The following is a 15898-nucleotide window of genomic DNA, read 5'->3' on the forward strand; positions in this document are numbered from 1 at the left end:
TGCAAAGGATGCTATAACAATACTTCTTAGGCGCTAAAACCTCTTAAGTGTAGAAACTGTAGTAGAAAACATAAGAATACCTTTTCTGTTATTTACTGACCCTTATTGCCATGACTTAACAATATTTAAAAGATATTCCTATTTTGAGAAGCTCTCAAAACATGTGGTCAGCAGTTTGTCCACTAAAAGGATTGTGCCTTGGAACAATTCAGTATCTGTTTTCTTCTGATATTGCAGTAGGTAAAAACATGTAACAAAAATCATTTTGCAGTTATGCAAAACTGCAGTATCACTTTGTACAGCCTTGCAAACAAACAGTTTAGCAGTAGATCATTCATCCATACAGAAGTTAGGAACTTACAAATACGTAATGTCAGTAATAGAAAATTAGTGTATCTTTAAAGATGCAGGTTATTATAGCTTGGGTTTAAGCTTTGGTTTAAACCTTTATATGATTATTCTATAGTGCTCGCAGTCTTGCCAGGAGAGCTTCTACTTCTGGAATGGCTTCTCCCTTAGAAGGAGACCCAATACGATCCATTTTCTTTTCTTTGTTGCCTTCTCCGTGACAGGCTTCCTTTCTCCCAACAGCCTTGTTCCACGCCGCAGAACTTGTTTCCACATCATAAGTAACTTCTTTGGTGACTGGGCTTCTTGTCAAGTTTAAACTGATACTGTGGTGCGAACATGGCTTCTCTAGTTGTCCTTTCTGGTTCTCTGCAGAAGAGAAACCAAACCAATCATGTTTCACTACTAAAATACTCAGTTTCAATATTCTGTAACACAGAAAGACCTCTTGATCAGACAAAATTTTACATGCAGATGATGTACTAGAAGGAGTAATGATTGCCAAGGCGGCAAATCAAAAAAATTACCACTTCAAAAGGAGTGGGCTTGGTCCCTTGGAAGTGATACAGACTTCACATGACTTCGCTAGATCAGCATCCATATTTCCTACAAAATCACACATAGAGCCTGACAGGATCCTCCTTTCTTACTGGAGTCAAAGAGAAAACAGAGTACTCAGCACCTCTCAGTATCTTCCAAAGTTTTAGCTGTTTAATTAGATTTCCTACATATTTTTTAATTGTTCAAATTTTAAACTGTATTAAAAAAACTATTTCAGTTTTATTATCCATTGTAATAATTTTTCTTTCCTTTGTGATCTTTTAGGCAGATAAGTAATTTTAAGAATTTGCATAACTTACTACTTTTTGCTAAACATCACTGGCATCAACTGTCACAAGGAGTGCACTCAGTTAATATCCAGGAGCTTTGCTGGATTGACATGTATTAATAGACAGATTTCTTCTTTTGTTCACCCTCCAAATCAAGTGACTGTTCTCAAAATCAGCATATGAGTGGTCCCTCTCACAGATCTCAAACTTTTAAAAAACAGGCATACTCAATATTCATGTAACCTTGAGCAAGGCTTGAAAATGGCTTCAACAAACTTGACATGACATTTAAAGTTTTTTGGTTATTCGCTGAAAGATGTTCCATCATCCCAATAGTAATGACTTCGGAGCACAGGCAGTCACTCATGACAGTGTGTTTTATGTGAGTGCTGAAAATTCCTACCGAAAACAGCTTGTACATTAAAAGGCAGCTGCTGAAGATATTTACTGCACTGTCATTCCCTGACCACGGGCTCTCGGTGATGGATGAGGATTTTACACACTTTCTTGGACAATCTCAGCAAATTTTGTAAGTAGGATCACCTTTTGGCAAGTGGAGGAAAATAAATACCTTCTTTCTATCACCTTCTAAATCAGATAAACAATTCTTAATTAAAATTTGATAATAGCCAAATTTTGCCCTTAGTTGAAAAATGTAATTTATTTTTTACACTATGGAAAAATAATTTGACCCTGAAGATGCACCCCCATACATTTCAGTCTTCCTGAATCACAGGAGGCCAAATATTGAGCATAAACACATCTTTATAATTACATATAATAAACCCATCATATATAATTAAAATATCCCTGGTATGTAGACTCTTAAATATTCCATTCTACTTAAATGTTTATATTTATTGATTCTGAACACACATTTGCAGGCTGATAAAATGATACAAAATACTAGCTGCACCATAGCCCTTTTTGTTTATGTTCAATCTAGGGGCAGCGGGAAAAATACTTGGTGTTTTGAAAATCAATACTTTTTTTAAAGTAGAAGAAAACATATTGTCGTATAATCAGAGATATATATAGGTGTATAGGTGTTGGACTTCAAAAAAGGCATAAATAAATTAGGCACTGAAAGAAAGCTGCTCAAGTGTACCAACAACCAAATTTTAACTACTTTGCAGTTCAGCAGATTCTTCACCCCAAAATACTCAGGCATGAGGATCAGCTAGGTATGATGAACTGGACTGAACAACAGAGGTGGTGAACCCTTATGAACTGACACCTCAAAGTAAAATCCAGCACTATTTTCCCCAGCTTCTCTTTGTGTTTGAGGGGCAGAGTAAGGTACCTTAGGGTGAGATTCAGAACAGCAAATAGTCTAAGCAGGAAACTGCTGCAAGTTACGTATGAAGAAGCAGTAGATGTTGGGATCTAACTAAAATCTTGTCCTGCTTTGAAACTCAGTAACTGATTCAGCCTTGCAGAAAGGTGAGTCCCATAACTTTCTGCCTATAGTCTGAGACTGTTGCGTGGGGATAGTGACTGAGTAAAGCTGAGTACATCTGTGTCTTTTTCTCTCCCTTAAAACAGCAGCAGTCATGTTCATATTTGTGAATTTCTAGGCATAGCCTAATAGTGGGGCATTCAACTTGAAGGACCAGTGTCTTCCCCTTCAGTCTGAGGGGTCCTGCAACAATGGGAAATGGGATTAGTAAGGTCCCTTAATCACTGTCCAGTTTACGTGAGTAGTTCTTGTTTCATCCGTTGTAACTCCTGTCCAGTGAAGATATCACAATCCACTGGAAAAATCACACTGTCGCGTTCTTAATACACGACACTTTACACTAGTGATTAGCAGCAATTCCTAAATAATGAGAACACTTTTGTCTCAGACATATGAGCAGCTAGTGTCAATTAAAAAAAAAAAGGTTTGGACACACATATTTTATCTAAATCCAGTTTTATCATTTCCAAGTTGTTATTGCAGCTGCTTCCTATATCAGGTGTCACCTTCACAGTGTATGTTCTTTCAATCAAAGAGGAACTTCTCCATATCACACTGCTGTGCCTAAGTGCATGCTCAGTATTAGCAGATGTGTAGGTAGGTAGTTTGCTGCTTAGTAAACTGGCTGTTTGTGAATCTCATTCAGAAACACTGAACTTTGCTCGGCCTGGCTCAGAAAGCATGCGTATTTACTAACTGTCCTAGATTTCACTTTGCTAAATACACACCTAAGGAATTAACTGCTGTAATACTTGAGGTATATACACTGGTTGTGGCATTCTTCTTGTCAGAGTGAAAGACCACTTCCATTTAAGCCAAAGTTTAAAAATAGTTAGGTGCAAGCAAAGTAAAAAGTCTCACTAATTCCTCAGAAATATTAATGTCTACCCTGCCAATGTTTTATTTTAATCAAGCAGGAATTAATTAGTGTTAACAACAAACTCTGAAACACCTCGTGCTGCTTCACACAGTGATTCAAACTTGCATGCATTGGTGATATGGTACCCCATCCATTCCACTGTCATGACTTTGCATTGTTTCCACACTTCCTGCAAATCATAGAGTCACAGAACAGTTTGGGTTGGAAGGGACCTTTAAAGGCCATCTAGTCCAATGCCCCTGCAGTGAGCAGGGACATCTTTAGCTAGATCAGGTGGCTCAGAGCCCCGTTCAACCTGACATTGAGTGTTTCCAGGGATGAGGCTTCTACCACCTCTATGGGCAGCCTGTGCCAGTGGTTCACCACCCTCGTCATAAAAAATTTCTTCCTTATATCCAGTCTCAATCTACTTCTTTTAGTTTAAAACCATTACTCCTTGTCCTAGCGCAACAGACTCTGCTAAAAAGACTGCCCGCATCTTCCTTATAAGCCCTCTTTAAGTACTGGAAGGCCACAATAAGGTCTCCTTGGAGCCTTCTCCTCTCCAGGCTGAACAACCCCAACTCCCTCAGCCTGTCCTCATAGGGGAGGTGTTCCAGCCCCCGATCATTTTTGTGGCCCTCCTCTGGACCTGCTCGAGAAGGTCCATGTGTTTCTTGTGCTGAGGACTCCAGAGCTGAACACAGTACTCCAGGTGGGGTCTCACCAGAGTGGAGTAGAGGGGGAGAATCACCTCCCTCGACCTGCTGGCCACGCTTCTCTTGATGCAGCCCAGGACATGGTTGGCCTTCTGGGCTGCGAGCGCACATTGCTGGCTCATGTCCAGCTTTTCGTCTACCAGTACCCCTAAATCCCTCTCAGCAGGGCTGCTCTCAATCCCTTCATCCCCCAGCCTGTATTGATACCAGGGATTGCCCCAACCCAGCTGCACGTCCTATGCTATACTGGTAAATCCAAAGAAGTGCATTTTCAACATGTAACTGTTAAAGTTGGTGATGTCAAAAAGCCAATGCACCTTGCATACGAATTTAAAACTACAGGGCTGCAAGCTGCTGCAGGTTAACATGTAACTTTGATCACAACAACAGCAGAGTTGGACTTCCTTAGTTCAGTGTCATAAAGGCTATAAAGCATATAGTTATTGCTTTCAAGAAAAGTCCTAGGTCAAGATTAACTGACAAAGGAAGCACAAGAATAAACAGCCATTAATATATTTCTATTTAGAAATCAAAACCTTTTGAACCATCAGAGTAATGAAGGTTTGTAATGCACATATACAGAAGTGAGAGCAAAAATCCATAGCCACTTATAAGCAGGAATTTGATCTGTTTCTGAAGACAATATTTGATATGGCTGCCTGCAACAGCAAGGAGATGGCTTAGTGACATTGGCCACCATTTTAATCCTATGTTTCTAGAACAAAGGTACGCACAGAAAATCCACAAACCACACAGATATTAACAGACTTTTCCTAAGTGTTCTTACTTTGAATCATTACATCATAGACATATATAAATTTGGTTTCTGCTTTTGACAGTAAACTATATGTGAAACAAATTGCAGAGTAACCCAAATGTATTTATACACTTATACACCTTGGTTCAAATATACTTTTAAATAATTAAATATAATAAAGCTATAGAAGGTTAAAAGAAAACTACTAATGGAAAGGCACTTCTATATGAAGTCTTGTTAAGAAGAAAGCTTACATTTCTGGAGGTGCACTATTTGTCCACCTACTGTAGCAAGGTGTACCTTCCGGCAGTAGCAAGACAAAAAAGAAATCAAGCATTAAAAATCACTGGATAAAAACAGAACTTATTTGCTGTATATATTGGAAGTAGTTGAGACAAATTTCTAATGTTTGGTCATTTTTAGTAATCAAAACCTCTCATTCACCTGTATCGTAACAATCACTCTGCAGATAAAAGAAAACCAAAAACTTTGAAGTCACATTTAAGTTTTTGAAACGCTAGGGTGAGAAGACTTTTGCTCATAATAATTTTGACTTTACTGCTACTGAATGCTTCCAGGCACAGGCTAGGCAGAGACCTCATTGTACACTACTAAAGTCTTAAGTGTCCAGATTTCATGACATTTAAATCTTTTTCTTTCCCCTGTTCAAATCTAACTCTAGTGGGTCCTTCAGACCTATTAAAATTCAGGTTTTGCAGATATGAATTTCCAGAACATTGCTGTTAATCAAAAAACATTTCAAAATCATATTCACATATCCTAGAGCCAAAGAGCTGCTATCATCTAGATAGAAGTCTTTTAAAATTACTTTGATTAACAGCAATGCTCAGGAAATTCAGTTGACAGAAAATTGTGCTTAATAGGTTTCCATAGTTTAAACGGTGTGCTAGCATAGAATAACTTATAATGATATGCTTATAATCTATTAAAGGCTACATACTTTATATTCAGAAAAATGAAATTGTGCACTAGCATGTGAACAAAAAAAATCAGTAGTATGAGATTCGCCTGCTGTGAACTTGGGGAAGCAAAATATGATCAGTCGGAGATTTTTAAATCCTGCATAATAGTGTTATATATTAGCTTTAATAGAGAACAAAAATTATTACAAGAGACTCACTAAAGTAGAGATAAGGATTTTTTTTTAAATTACTAATAAATATTTAAAATAAAAAAGGACTTTGAAAAGCTTTATTTCATTGCATAGTTTCTCAATATGTCTTGATACTAAGGACATATTTAGTTTTTATGTAAATACTTGTACACCGATTGAAAATAAAGTTGCAAACACAATAAGGAGAACTGCATTACGTGGCATTATACGTTTGTATTACAGTCATATATCTCAATGTGGGGCATGACAAAATCGTAACATAAGAAAGAACAATCGTGGTTACAACCTCATTACATCTTTTACCAAGTTAACAGGGAAAAATGCTCAAAAACCCAGTGGAATATTTCTGATCTCTCTGGCTTGCGCTCCACATGCTACATCATATTCCTGAAGCTACGTCTATGCTGAGATTTTCTAAAGCCCACACATACCAACCTTACCACCAATGCAAATGATTTTTACATGGTAAGTCATGACTTGCCTGTGCTCGATACTCTGAGGGCATGCCCCCATGCCAAATGGCTTTGGCTTGGAAAAAGTAACAGCCCTGGCCATGATCCTCATCACTGGCTCCCCAGTGTGGTGCCATAGTTTGTCTCTGGTTCCCTGTCTCTGATGCACGGAACTGAAGGTCAGGGGAAAGCTACAACACCATGGTGCTCTGTGCACGTGTTTTCCCAGCAAGAGTGGGGAAAAGAGCACGTGTTTTTGACAGCAGTTGGAATGCGCTGATTCCAGATGCAGCTGTACAGCATTCCCACAAGCTGGAAGTCCAGCCTCTGTCTGAAAGTCCTGTCGATCTTCCACAAATTACACTGACTGCATCATCACGCATGTCCCAGTGCAACCTTACCAAGTGTACTTAGACAATGGTCACACACTACTGGCGTTGTGAGGATACCAGTGTATACCCCCACATGCCTCACCTAAATAAACAGAATCCTTTGAGGAGTCAGTCTGCAGATGTTCCTAAAGGGTTCCTCTGCTGATAGCAAAGTATAAAGCATCCCTGACTCTTTGCTGAAGATACGAGAAAAACAGTAAACCAGTTTCTAAGCGTGAACTACTTTTTCTGATATAAACTGGGCAATACTGGCTTATGTTTCAGATGGTTGAGATTTACTTAGACTCTCATTTCGAAAGGCTGAATACGAGCAGTGCCGGTGGACATTTTGAGGACCCAAGTTCAGGACAAGGTGGAGGTTCGAAATTCCCACTGCAGCTGCATCGAGCTTCAGCTCTAAAGTAGACAGCTGTATTGGGTGTTAGGTAGCAAAGTTTTGGTAGCGGGGGGGCTGCAGGGGCGGCCTCTTGTAAGGAGAGGCCAGGGGTTGCTCAGTGCTGGACACAGCTGGTTCCTGATGGCTCCAAGTGACCCACCGCAGGGCACGGCTGAGCCTGTCACCACTTTGTGCTGTTAGTTGCCTTATGGGTGCAAGTGTAACCTGAGGTGATAATAAGGGAGCAGGAGAAGGGTCTGGAGTGAAGCTGAGCCTGAGAAAGCAGGAGGAGTGTGTTTTCCCTAAGTCTTTTGGTTCTTTTTTTGTTTCCCAACACCCAAATATATATATATATAAAATTAATTTTTACTGAGTTGAGGCTGTTTTGCCCGTGACAGTAACTGGTAAGTGATCTCCCTGTCTTTATCTTGGCCCATGAGCTTTCCTGCTCCTGTTCTTCCTATTGCCCTCCTTGTCCCACCACACCAAAGCAGGGCCTGCACGAGTGGCTGTGTGGGAGTTTGGCTGCCACAAACAATAGCTTAGGGATAAGATGATTACATCTGTCTTTTAGCATCCCCTTCCCCTATTTTAAATCTTTCAATTAAAAAATCCATCAATTCTGAAAATTGGTATTTTTGACTTCCAGATTCCAAACTCTTGGCTTTTTACTATCGGAGATGCTAATGAGAAAATAATTAATTCTTGTTTTCCTCTCAAGTTTGAAATGAGGGTCTCGTTTCCTGCTCTGACCCCCCATTCCTATTAGAGTCTAAGATACTGGACAGTTTTGAGCCCCGAGTTTTTTCAGGCATCCATCTATCCTTAATGTCATTTATACAGCCCAAGGTTGGCCTTCTGAAATCCGTTCCCAGACCTTGGCATTGGTGTTAGAACAGAACAAAACCTAATTATGTTTCTTAAAAGCCTGTCTTACCACCCAGAAGCAGAATTTAGACATAATATGAAAGACGGCTATAGCTAGAAGGTCCATATCTATTACATAACATCACTCATAAAAAATGAGATAGCTCCTTGCTGGACACTATAATGGAAAATACTTTAAATGCTTTTTATTGCTACTTTTTATTAGTTCCATATTTTTTCAACAATTTCTGTGACTGACAAGGGTAGGATTGGAGAATGTCCCTGAAATGTTAAAGGAGTGCTGTGTGTTGTTACGACTTATTTTAGTTACACCCTGCAGCCCCAGCCCTAACACCTAAAGGAGCAGTAGCAGTACTACAAAGAATGATCTTTGCTTGATAAGTAATTTCATACAACTTAGGATTTCATGCTAAATGCTCACAACTTGACTAATCTAAAGCAGACAGTAATTCATGAAGCATGGAAAAGTGTTACTGATTTTTGGAACATTTAAAAAAAATAATTTTCATTTAATTGTTGCTGCTGTTCTTGACTTTTGTGTTAAAAAAGTGTGAACCACAAGGAATAAACACTAATCAGTAAGTCCAATTTAGACAAAACAAAGTTTTCAGAAACAGTGAATATAGGGGGTTTTGTTCATTTTAAAGGCAAGAATAGAGTATGTCAGCAATAGGTGAGGCTAGCATAGAGGACTTATAGAAAGTAAATTTCAAAGAAAATCAATTACAAATTGTGAGCAAACTAATTTATGATGAAAGGAACTATGCTGGACCAGCTCCCTTTCACTTGACCCTAAAGCAAAGCCTTTAAAAATTCTCGTAAACCCTTAACTACCTACATCTTCTCAAAGACTCCTTTAAATTCCTGTTGAACACTCCATTCAATCTTTTTCCTATCTTTTCCAAATGTACTTTGCATTTGCATTGAGTAGGGACCAATTTCTCTGTTTAAACTAATACATGCTCACCTCTAATTTGGCAATGACTTTTGTTACAAGAAATGCAACTTTAAGTTACTGGGATTTAAATGAAAGTCTTGAGTGCTTGTCAAGATGAAAAGAGAACAAAAGCGTGGATCAGACTACTGACAGAAATCACCCAAGGTTTTTATGTAAGTGAGAGAAGAAACCTCTGAAGGTGTCTGATGACTAATTCAGACTTAGGAGTTTGGCAATCTCCCTATTTCATTCTCAATTACAGTGGATCTTCTGTGTCTTCTCACGCACCTTTCCCCAAATGAAGGCATGTTTGGGAGTTTCTACGGAAATACAAAACAGAACCTTGTAAAATAGAAACCTACTTTGTGGTCATGATTGACTTTTAGAGCACATGGTTTAAATAATTCTTAAAAAAATAAACATGTAAGTGTCTCAGTTTCAAAATGGATGAATAATTTGGTATAACTTTAGTACTAATAAATAACAAATCTTCTTATTTCTGTTGAGATAAAGGGCCTAAAAAGATAAATGTTGATCTACCAGGACACCCAGTGGCAGTGGGTCTTCAGGCAGTGGCCAGTGACACAGCCTCGGTGTTTATTGGATTCCTCCCATGCTGCAAATAGGATAAACATCAACTTTTTCTCTTCTTTAAGTCAGGAAATGATCAGTAAATTACAATGATAAAACTGGAAGTTAACATATTTAGACTATTTTAAATTCCTGAAATGTGGTTTATTACTTGTTTTGGTGGGTTTTGTTGTTTTTTTTTTTTTTACTTTCTTCACAAGTACATTGTAGCTTGTCATTCCAAATCCTCTTTAGAGTTAACAGAGAGTCAAAAATGATGACTGTGTTAGTGATCTGTGACAAGATACATAAAGGTCCATAGTCTAAAGAGATGCTCTGTTCAGCTGACGATAATTTATGTAGATCCCACGTACTAAACTGCCTCTGATGCCTTTGAGCAGTAGACAATTTAGTCTCCAAACCTGTCTGCATAGCATCTACCTATAGATGAATACTGCTTCCGAGGTACGCTTTGATAAAGAATTTCAGGAATACGCATAAAGACTGCTGCCATCAAAGGAAAGCCACTGGCAGCTGCAATGGGCAATGATACGTTATAAGCTGATGAAAATAACCAAAATGGAAAAGAATCACACAATTTGTGTCTTCTTTTACCAATTGTTGCGGAAAAAAACCCCAACACAGTAGGAAGCCTCCTACCTCTGGAAAATAAAAACCCCAACAAATCCAACCAACAAAGCAAGTATTAAAGACTGACCTGATATTTATGAGATTCCACTCACTGCGGTTCTAAATAACCTTCTTGTTTCTGCTAAGTATTTACTATTTAGCATAAACATTTTTTAAAAGCTGTGTAACTATGTCCAGTAATTGCCTTAAGAGTTTAACACTAAATTATTTCTTATCCACTATTCTTGATATTAAATGTTTACGAACTATCCCCTAACTATTCCAAAAACTACTACAAAACCATACAATTTGTATTTCCTTTTTTCAGCCCCAACTTCCGTTCCCAGGTTTACATCAGCAATCAGGATATCGCTAGGTTGCATTGCCTGAAAGTAGAGCACAAATATTTTGTAATATCAGATCAAAGTGATGGGAAAAATTGTCTTTCCCTCATCACCTGTTGCACTTCTCTCCCAAGGAATCAATCTGCTTCTAAGGGAAAGAGTGATCTACAGAGTCTTGCAAATGTGTTTGGGAGCAGCATAAAGATGAAAGGCTAGGGCTGAAAGTAAATTAGGTGGGTGTTAGTTTTAACAGTTGAGTAGAAACATAATTTTCTCACATCTCTGTAACAGGTACCAGACCAGTGTCCTGGGGCAGTTCTTGCCCACACATACGGCTCTCAGGCTCCTCTCATTTTAAAACAAGTCTCTGGAGGGAAGCAGGGCAACAGAGTGCGCTGCACGCTGTTGTTGCTATGACAGGTGAGAGTGCAGTGATTTAGTAACCTGAAAAAGTATTTATGAGAACTCGAAATCCTAAGTAGATCGAAAAAAGATTTACACAACATTGATGTCAGCTTAAAAGATATCTGTGCTTCTTTATAGCACAGCTGCTTCTCAACAGGACAGAAGCAGACCTGATTGTGAAGTTTAACCTGTGTAAACCAACATCCAAGATTGCCTTCCTGAATACACCGGAGATGGGATGAAGCCGAATCATCTTAGTTAATGTAACTTTAATTGTTCAAGCATTATTATTATGGTCCTTTCTTTCTTCTGACAAAGCTCTGCAGAAAACAAAAGAGTGCTATCAAGGAGAGTGAAACCGTGTGGCAGTAAATATCGCATTTTCAAGAAGATCCTCACAGAAAACTAAATATTGGGAAATAAGGCAGAGGAAAAGTGATTCATCTTCCCCTTGCTCTGCAAGATTGCATATATACTCCTTTGACAATTCTTCTCTTCTCTTTATATGAAGCTCTAATTAACATTATGTGCTTTCACTTAATTATTTCCTCTCTTTGGGATGGACTGTAATTGAGCCTTGCTCATGTGTGGAGAGAGATGGTATATATATAAAAAAAAAATGTTTCTACTCTGCACATGATCCAGCCATACGTGTATTCAACACCAACAACTGTACTTTGCAAGTGTGACAAATTGCTTTGAAAAGGGAACAGGATTTCAAGAGTCTGAAAGAGGAATTATTTTTTAAAGATGACTTTTACTGACTCTTCCAAATATCACTGAATTATCATATGAGACAAATTCGAGACACATTGTTGTGGGTAATTAATCCAGTCATTGTGAATTCAAAATGCTGTGTTTAACATCATTAATTGCATGCATTTTTCACGTGATTAACATATTTACTGCCCTATATTCTAACAATTAGACTTTTAGCAGCCACTTTGGTATGTAAAAAACAACAGAAGCCAACTGTAGCATTTCCAGTTTCCTCTTTTCCTAATCAACTGCACACAATTACTGTTTAGCGACAACCAGCTACCAGAAGTTAATCTTGCTATGTAAGAGAGGATTTAATTTCAAGAAATCTAAGACACAATACATCTTTGTACTCATAGAAGAAACTTCTCTCTGAAAAAATGAGAGAGTGAAAATAAGAGAGACCGAAAACCCGAACCCTTTACACTCAGAGGCAGAAGGCAGTAAGACCTCCCAAGCCACTGAAACAAAGGCTTCTTACGCATAGACTTGGTATTCCTTTGTCTGTTCTGACTTACGAAGCTGCCTTGCAAATGTGTTTGGCTCAAAAGTGGTATTAAAAACAAATGGTTACAGATCATCATGCTATATTAATTGTGCAAAAGAAGCCAAACAAAATTTAATCAGGAAAAGCAAGACTCCAAACAGGAAAAATTCTTCTTTTCTTTTCTTTTCTTTTTTTTTTTTTTTTTGACAGAGGCAGTTAAGAAAACATTTATGGTAATGCCAGAGCATCTGCTGATTACAGTCAAAGCTTCTGGGTACTCCAGTTTCATTCCAATAATAATTTGCTGTGAAATTTACTCAAATCTGCAAATTATCCAGAAAATGTTTACAAAGAATATAGGTAAGAGTAAATAAAGCAGACACAACATTGATTTGTGTCTGAAAAAACATATCTTAAATAGATGTTCAGCATTCAGACATTTCAGAACCGCATGTAAATTGGTAAATCTCTAAAAAAGGCTATGCACTTAAAGAACACAATATAATTTTATTATCTATTTCCTATTGATTATGACCTATTGCTTTTTGTGTTTAGAATTGTTAGGCTGCTTGTTTGTTTAATATAAACACAGATTAGCCATTTGAAGGCAGCCTGCACCATTTAAAATCAATTTTTAATTCCTGACACCTGATGATTCTACACAGAACAATATACTTCATTGTAAAGCTTTAATTGATGCATCTATGTGCTGCAGAGGGTGATTACATGAATAATAAGTACAAGGGATGTGTGATCTGGTTGCTAAGCAAATGTGAGTAAGAGAAAAAGCCCAAGAAATGACATAACAATGAATCAAGGTGTGATGACAGGATAATTATTCTGTGAACTGTCATGTTGAAGGACTCGCAGAACATTGACCTGCACAGGATCACACATCAGAAGATTGCCTGAGGGATAATTAAAATAATAATACCCAAGTCCAGTTAGTCACAAAGAGAAAAATACGTGCTTAACTTATTTCTCTGTAGCAAGCACGGTCAAATGCATTTTCATGTTAAATGTAAATGCTTGAACAGCAGAAGAAGTCAGAGGACAACAGATTACAGCAAAGACCACTGGAGTTTATCTGAATTAGCACTAATGCTTTTCTTTCTTCAGTTACTCTGGGCATTCAACTAAATGTTATTCATATGATGACACATTAAAGCATAAAACCTGTGAACTGACTTTCTGAAGGAATGTGGAAAAAGATGTAATCCTTTCAAAATATGTTCAAGGCTATAACGTAACCCATTAAAAAAGAACTGCTGTTGTGGTGGGTTGACTCTGGCCAACAGGCAAACATCTATCTGGCTTCTTGTTCACTCCCTTTTTCCATGGGGTGAGGAGAAAATAGAAGGAAAGTGAGAAGACTCGTGGATGCAGATGACAGTTTAATACAGACAGCAAAAGCTGTGCGAGCTAGCAAAGCAAAATAAGGAGTTCATTCAATGTTTTCCATTGGCAGGCGGATGTCCAGCCACCTCCTGGAAAGCAGGGCCTCAGTTGCTTGGAAAGAATAACACCATAACCACAAACATTCCCCCTTCCTCCTCCTTTCCCTGAGTTTTTATTGCTGAATATAACGTTGAATGGTACGGAGGATCAGTTTAGGTCACCTGTGCTGGTCATGTCCCCTCTCAACCTCTTGCCCACCCCTTGCTCTGTGTGTTTTGGGGATGGAAGGAGAGAAAGCCTTGACACTGTGCAAGCACTGCTCAAAGACAGCCAAAACACCGGTGTGGTATCACCACTGTTTTTCAGTCACTAATAGAAAGCACAGAAGTGTACGTGCTGCCATGAAGAAAGTTAATTCCACCCCAGGCACACCCAGTAAAACTGCAGATATTGTGACAACTCCGTACTCACTCAGATGGCATTGTATACCTAAATTTGATGAAAGCTGTGCACGAGACAGCATTAAGACTTTCAAGGCAAACTAACACAACTGCATTTTTTTTCTCTTTAGGCTTTTGTTCAGTTGTTTACTGTATCAGTTAATATTGGCATACACCCCGTCTACAAGCCTAGACTTCACCTCCAAGCACATACCCCATGGTCACGTCCATCCGAGCAAAGTATTCTGCATTTCCTTCTCACATGTAAATGTGCAGACACATCTGAACTGCCTTTAAACCAGCCATCATCAGTCTTGTTCATGGCAGAAATGTTCTTTGCACTGTCTATGCCTTTCAACCTCCTTTTTGGGTGAGCTTTGCCATCTGTGTGGAACCACTGATGGCTACTACTTTGCAACTATACTGATTATAGATGCCTACTCAGTGTAGTCAAAAAACCCCAACAGTTAAAACAACCTATTTCCATAACCAAGTTAGTCTGTGACGGAAACCACTTGATTGCTCAGAAGAGCAATAAGTTCAGAAATCTCCTCACTTCCCCGCCCCACTTCCCCTATGTAACTGAAGACATTGGAAGACAGCCAATTAGGAAAAAGTTCTGTGGATACTCTTAAAAAATTTAAGACCACTGAGAACCTGAAAAGATTTTTTGGAACATAAGGTAAGCGTATAGTTTACGTGTACATAAATTCATACAGAGCAAGATATCGATGTGTTACTCGTGTCGTATATAGGCATCATCATTGCACAATTCTGAAAAAGAAAATTCTTTTTCTCCCACGATATTCTAAAGAGATGCTAAAAATACCTTTTAGGAAACACACTACATGTAATAATTACCATAATGACACTTCTTTCTAGAATGAATATGTTCTGTAAATACATTGCTAGCTCATCAATTAACTAACTCATACTAAATATGCTAGAGTTATATTCTCAAATCTTCTCTAGCATCTTCATTAGTGCTCATTTCAGGAGTAAAGCTATCCCCAAATAGCTTTAAATGCCAAGAAGAAAAACAAATGCTGTGGAAAAACCTCTCATTGTTCAGCAGCTCACTGTGGTGGTCTAAGTACAATTTTTTAAAATGCAAACCTCAAGCACGTTGGTATTAATTTCAAAGTATCATCCTATAGAAGAAATATAGTTTTCAGTTTTGTGTAATAAAATACACCTACAAATCTAGATTCTCAACATTAGCCAGCAGTGTTAAGAATAACAATACAGCAGACTCCAAAGAAATTTGCAAAAATTTTGGAGCAAAAAATATTAGGCCAGATACATATTTTTACTCCAGAAATATCTTAACTGAGGAAAACTATGGGGAAGGGAGAATATCCTCTACCTCTAGGAATTCAGCTATTGCAGTTGAGAATATATCTGATATTTTCTCTTAAAAATGTTTGCTTTTTCTGAGCTTACTAACCACACAGATTTTTTTCTGTAAGTTAACCTTAAAATCAGGACAGTTTCAATAAGCCAAAGTGGATGCATAAATTTAACTCTTCTGTTATTCGGGAGTATATAGCTTAAACCAAAAGTTCCATTATATTTTGTAGGTGCATTTCCCCTTTTCTTTAAATTAACAAACTTCTTTTGTTTTCTTGGGGGTTTTTTTTGGGGTAATGAATACTCTAAAATATTCTCCATTAAATTTCAAACCAGAAATCTACAAATCTAACAGCTTATTAT

The 15898-nt window shown here is 38.0% G+C and overlaps 1 protein-coding gene across 2 annotated transcripts in view; it reads right to left on the reverse strand.

Moving 5' to 3' along the window:
• Positions 1-460: 460 nt before the first annotated feature.
• DIAPH3 (diaphanous related formin 3) overlaps positions 461-15898 on the reverse strand; it is a 272276-nt gene continuing 256838 nt past the window's right edge. For both annotated transcript variants that reach the window (XM_086481984.1, XM_086481982.1), the window contains exon 28: positions 461-717. In XM_086481984.1, coding sequence (XP_086338110.1) covers positions 461-717 — 257 coding nt within the window. The remainder of the gene's footprint in view (positions 718-15898) is intronic.

The sequence above is a fragment of the Leptosomus discolor genome, chromosome 1 (genome assembly GCF_034619465.1).
Source record: "Leptosomus discolor isolate bLepDis1 chromosome 1, bLepDis1.hap2, whole genome shotgun sequence".
Taxonomy (NCBI): domain Eukaryota; kingdom Metazoa; phylum Chordata; class Aves; order Leptosomiformes; family Leptosomidae; genus Leptosomus; species Leptosomus discolor.